This window comes from Nicotiana attenuata, unplaced genomic scaffold (genome assembly GCF_001879085.1).
Source record: "Nicotiana attenuata strain UT unplaced genomic scaffold, NIATTr2, whole genome shotgun sequence".
Classification (NCBI taxonomy): Eukaryota; Viridiplantae; Streptophyta; class Magnoliopsida; order Solanales; family Solanaceae; genus Nicotiana; species Nicotiana attenuata.
In genome coordinates, this window is record NW_017679781.1 from 9,802 (window position 1) to 14,586 (window position 4,785).

General features: G+C 35.7%; 1 protein-coding gene across 1 annotated transcript; it reads left to right on the forward strand.

Annotated features, from left to right (window-relative positions):
• Nucleotides 1-837: 837 nt before the first annotated feature.
• LOC109221792 (nuclear pore complex protein NUP133-like) lies at nucleotides 838-3,898 on the forward strand (the record flags this gene model as incomplete). Its single annotated transcript, XM_019386235.1, has 4 exons — nucleotides 838-990; nucleotides 1,072-1,402; nucleotides 2,035-2,102; nucleotides 2,912-3,898. Coding segments are annotated over 4 exons (1,107 nt in total), but the record flags the coding sequence as incomplete, so codon positions are not given.
• Between the last annotated feature and the right edge of the window lie 887 nt (nucleotides 3,899-4,785).

Below are 4,785 nucleotides of genomic sequence, written 5' to 3' on the forward strand. Positions count from 1 at the left end.
CATTTTATGGGGTTTCGAGGTCATGCAATACGAATTTATGATTATATCCTCTTTTTTGTATGTATTAGTAAATGTTGATTTTGTAGATATTTTTCGACGGATTCTGATTGGCCTAAAAGTTTTGTTGGCCCATAGTAAAAGGCCTAGTGACCAATATTCATTGCTTCATCATTACTTTCGTGTTTATTTATGGCATTTCGAGGTCATGCAACACGAATTTATGATTATATTCATTTTTTGTGTGTATTAGTACATGCTGATTTTGTAGAAGTTCTTTGACAGGCTCCGATTGGCCTGAAATTTCTTAGGTCCCACAGGAAACAATCTACTGAATAATATTGATTACTTTGCCATGACTGATGTTGCTTTTTAGCATTTCAGGTTCATTTTTTGGTATTTCGTGGTCATGCAACATGAATTTATGAATATATTCTACCTTTTTGTGTATATTAGTACATGTTAATTTGAAGAATTCTTTTGATGGTATTTGATTGGACCTGACATTTCGTAGATCCATAGAAAATGGCCTAGTAGATTAATACTCTATTGTCTTTTCTATAACTTTCGTAGTTTTTTTCTGGGGTTTCGAGGTCATGCAACACGAATTTATGATTGTATTCACTTTTTTGTGTTTTATTAATACATGTTGATTTATGTACAAGAAGATATCCCCCACCCAAAAAAGGTTCTTTTTCTCCCCTATACTTGTCTGTTAGTGTTCATACATGTAATAAAAGGAGTTACCTAAGGATAAGAAATTCTGGAAAAGGAATATAGCGTGAAGTCTTATCCCAGACATTGTTTTTGCTCAAACATATTCCATATTCATCCATGCAGCATTCGGGTGAAGGATCTGAGGAGCAAAAGTTGGAGATTTTTGGAAAGCTTTCCTCAGGCTTGTTGACTATTGCAAAAAGACACGAAGGTTACAAAACTCTATGGAGTATATGCTGCGATCTCAACAATACTGAACTTCTTAAAAATCTTATGGTAAATACTTATGTATTCTGCGTGTGTTTTGCTTCTTTAGATGTTTGCCTATTTCTGTATAATAAGCCTTTTCTTGTGCAGCATGACAGCATGGGACCTAAACGAGGCTTTAGTTACTTCGTGTTTCAACAACTATACGACAACAAACAGTTTTCTAAGCTAATGAGACTTGGGGAGGAGTTTCAGGAAGAACTAGCAATATTTTTAAAACAGCATCAGGATCTCCTTTGGCTTCACGAGATATTCCTTCGTCAATTTTCTGAAGCTTCTGAAACTCTACATGTTTTGTCTCTTTCATCGGATGATAGCTCTGCTATGGATGATGGAACCTATTCATTTGACACCATCATAGAAACAAGTTTGGTTGAAAGAAAGCGGTTTTTGAATCTCTCGAAGATAGCTGCATTGGCAGGTATTCTTCCCTTTGACTTTGTAATTGTGAGCACAAAAGTTAGGTAAGACTGGATTTAAATCGATGCAAGGTCAATATCAGTTGAGATTGGTGCTTTTTCCAAGTTAGTGTGGGAGAGATTGAGGTGTAGTGTTTGTTTGAGACTCAGAAATAATCTCTAAAGCTTTTGAATTTTACACAACTCTTCTTAAGCTTTCTCAGTAAAGAACAGCACCACTATTCAGCTGGTGGAGAGTGGCTTTCAGGAACTACCTTGACTCAGGAAGTTCATTTTCTTCCTTTTACATTATCTACATCTATCTGTGATTAATGTTCTCTTTCCTGAGGGAGGAATATATGGACTGCCGTAAGCGATGGTATTGAAAAATAAAGAAATTGAGAAAATTTTGTGAAGTTTCCTAATTTCTTTTGAAAAAAGTGTGCCAAATAGTAAAATTGGATGATAAATTACCTTATATCATTTGATTATAATTATTTGAGCTTGTTGACATTCTTCATCTTCTTCATTTTCCATATCTTCTGGACTTTTAACCTTTAGAATTCAACAAATTTCATGTTTCCAGTTTATTATTTTTGTATTGCTTCTATACTAGTTACTGATGACAACTTACATTTACTTCATCTCTTGGCAGGAAGAAGTGCTAATTTTGAAACAAAGGTAAAGCGCATAGAGGCTGATTTGAAGATTCTGAACTTGCAGGTATCATTTTAATTTTGTTGCTTATTTGGTTATTGGAGCTGAGGATTTCTGTCACCTCAGTATAAATTGCTCTTTTGTGAACATAACTTGTCGCACAGTGATAACATTACATATTATTAGGAAAATAGTGATAACACTAGCAGTGGGTACTCAAATTCTATCTTAATATGGTCCATTCATTTCTTAATATGGATATGGATTTGTGTTGTATGGTCTGCTGTTGTCTGCCATTATTTAGTTGCAGACCCATAATAATCTTTTGTTATGTCAGACTTGGTATTGTGGCTGCCTACGTATTCATCCACAATTAAGAGTTGTTGGGGACTATAGTTGTAACAAATACTTCCAAAACTCTAAATGTGAGGCAAAGAGTAGGCATGTTCCCGTAGTTATGGAAGTAGAGGAAGAAGATCGCAGGCTAATGTCTGGTAATAATGTGACAATAAAAGACTCGTCTTTGAAATATTCATTGAAATTAATTGAGGTAAAAGTCTGGACAGAGTACTGAATCTATGTATTTGCTGACTTCAGAAGTACCACACCTTGTGAAACTAGAAGCGGCCAGAGACAGCTTTTCTAGAAGAAGCATATGAAAAACTACTAGGATATTAGATAGGGAGGTTTCTTTTAATTCAGTGCCCCAACCTAGCAAATGTAACCAGTCAGTACCTGCTTTCCCTTTTTGATATTGTTTTCTAGTTTTTTTCGTTTAATGGTCCACTTGGCCCTTGTGGCAAGGGATCTCTGATAGATGAATATCCTCTCTCTGGTCTGTTCTGCTCTTATTGTCAAATTTACTTCTCTTGCAGGAAGAAATAATGAAACTCCTCTCAGATGATGAAAGCCAAAATATTCGCCAGCGGCTTCTTCCCCCGATGGACCTTATTGAATTGTGCCTTAAAATTCAAAATAGGGAGCTTTCTTTGAGAGTTTTTGATGTTTTTGCTTGGACCAGCTCCTCTTTTATCAAGTCTAATGCAAGCCTCTTGGAGGACTGCTGGAGAAATGCCTCCAATCAGGACGACTGGGAGAGACTGTATCAAGCATCTGTAGATGAGGGGTGGAGTGATGAGGAGACTTTGAGCATTCTAAAAGACACCATTCTTTTCCAGGCTTCGAATAGGTGCTATGGCCCCAAAGCGGAAACTTTTGAGGGCAATTTCCATGAAGTGCTGCCGCTGAGACTAGAAAATTCTGAGCATGCGAATTTAAAGAACATGGGATCCTCTGTGGAGAATATCCTGATGCAGCACAAGGATTATCCTGATGCTGGAAAGTTGATGCTCACAGCAGTTATGCTTGGAAGTGTTCACTCTGATACTATTAGTATTATGGACGAGGAGGGACCTACCCCAATGGAGTGATTGTTCTAGTAATCTGAATGATTGTGGGAAATATATGATCTAACCTGCATAACTGTAGTGTTCTTTTGCTGGTTGAGCAGCTTGAGCTGCAGCTTTAACACCAATCGGTGAAATTGTATATGGCGGTCATGTTTCCTAATCGCTGCCAACTGCTAAATCTGTGTAGGGTGAGTGCTTAGCAGTAGAATGCTTTATGAGTAGCGTCTGGACATTTGGGTGCTTTTAAGAGTTCTTAGCAGGAGCGATTTTGCCTTGTAAATTAGTCAAAACGTGCTTGAGAATGACAACTTTTTAGTCGGGCATATGAGTGTTGAGAGTTTTTATTGAGAGTCTCCGAAGAAGAAAACAAAGCAGTGCATCTTCTATAGATTGAATCTTGTTTGTACGTTTGTTTCATTGTTGCAGAAAAAGAGTGCATTTCTTGTTTGTCCATTGAGTACAGCAGAAGATTTAACTAGACGTGATTCATGCTTTACACTTTGATAGGAGGCGTAATTGGTTTCTTAGTTAGTGAAAAAGGACCCTCATATTTTTTATTTCCGAAAAAAAGACCCTCATTTAACTTTTTATTCAAAATGAGACTTCATCAATTAATTTGTTGAGATATAGAAGGGCTATTCATATATTCGAGTCATCTTAAAGGTCGGATAGAAAATGTACTTCATTCTAGTTTATGTGGACCTATTTCCTTTATAGTCTTGTTAAACAAGAATGATCTCTTTTGACTTTGAAAATAGTATACTTCAACTTCTCTAAATGAAAAGTTTTTATCACCACATAAATGTTATGGCAGGGTTAAAGATGCTATTTCCTGCAGATCTTAACTAATGCCTATACCTTTCTAGGGTCCTGAAATTCTCTGCCTCAACTTGACACCTACTTTAGAATCAATTCTTTTCTAAGTACATAAAGACATGTTTAAGATGGTGAAGAAAAAGTAAAGACACACTATTAAGATAATGTTTTAGAAATGTTTTTAAGTAATTTAGACCCGAATTTAGCGAGTCCGGAATCAAAATGTGGTTCTTTTGGACTCAAACTACACAAATAGGTGTAAAAAAAAAAATTACCATACTATATATAACGCCAGAAAATCTGGCGCTATATATTAACGGTTTTCTGGCGTTATACAAAAAAAATCTGACACAGCTGATATAGTGCCATAAAAAGTGGCGCTATATGTATATACTCTTTTTCTTTTTGGTTAATTATTAGACATCATTTAACTACAATCATTTAGTTATTGCTCTACTATTTATGAATTCATAAATAGTAGAGCAATAACTAAATGATTGTAGTTAAATGATGTCTAATAATTA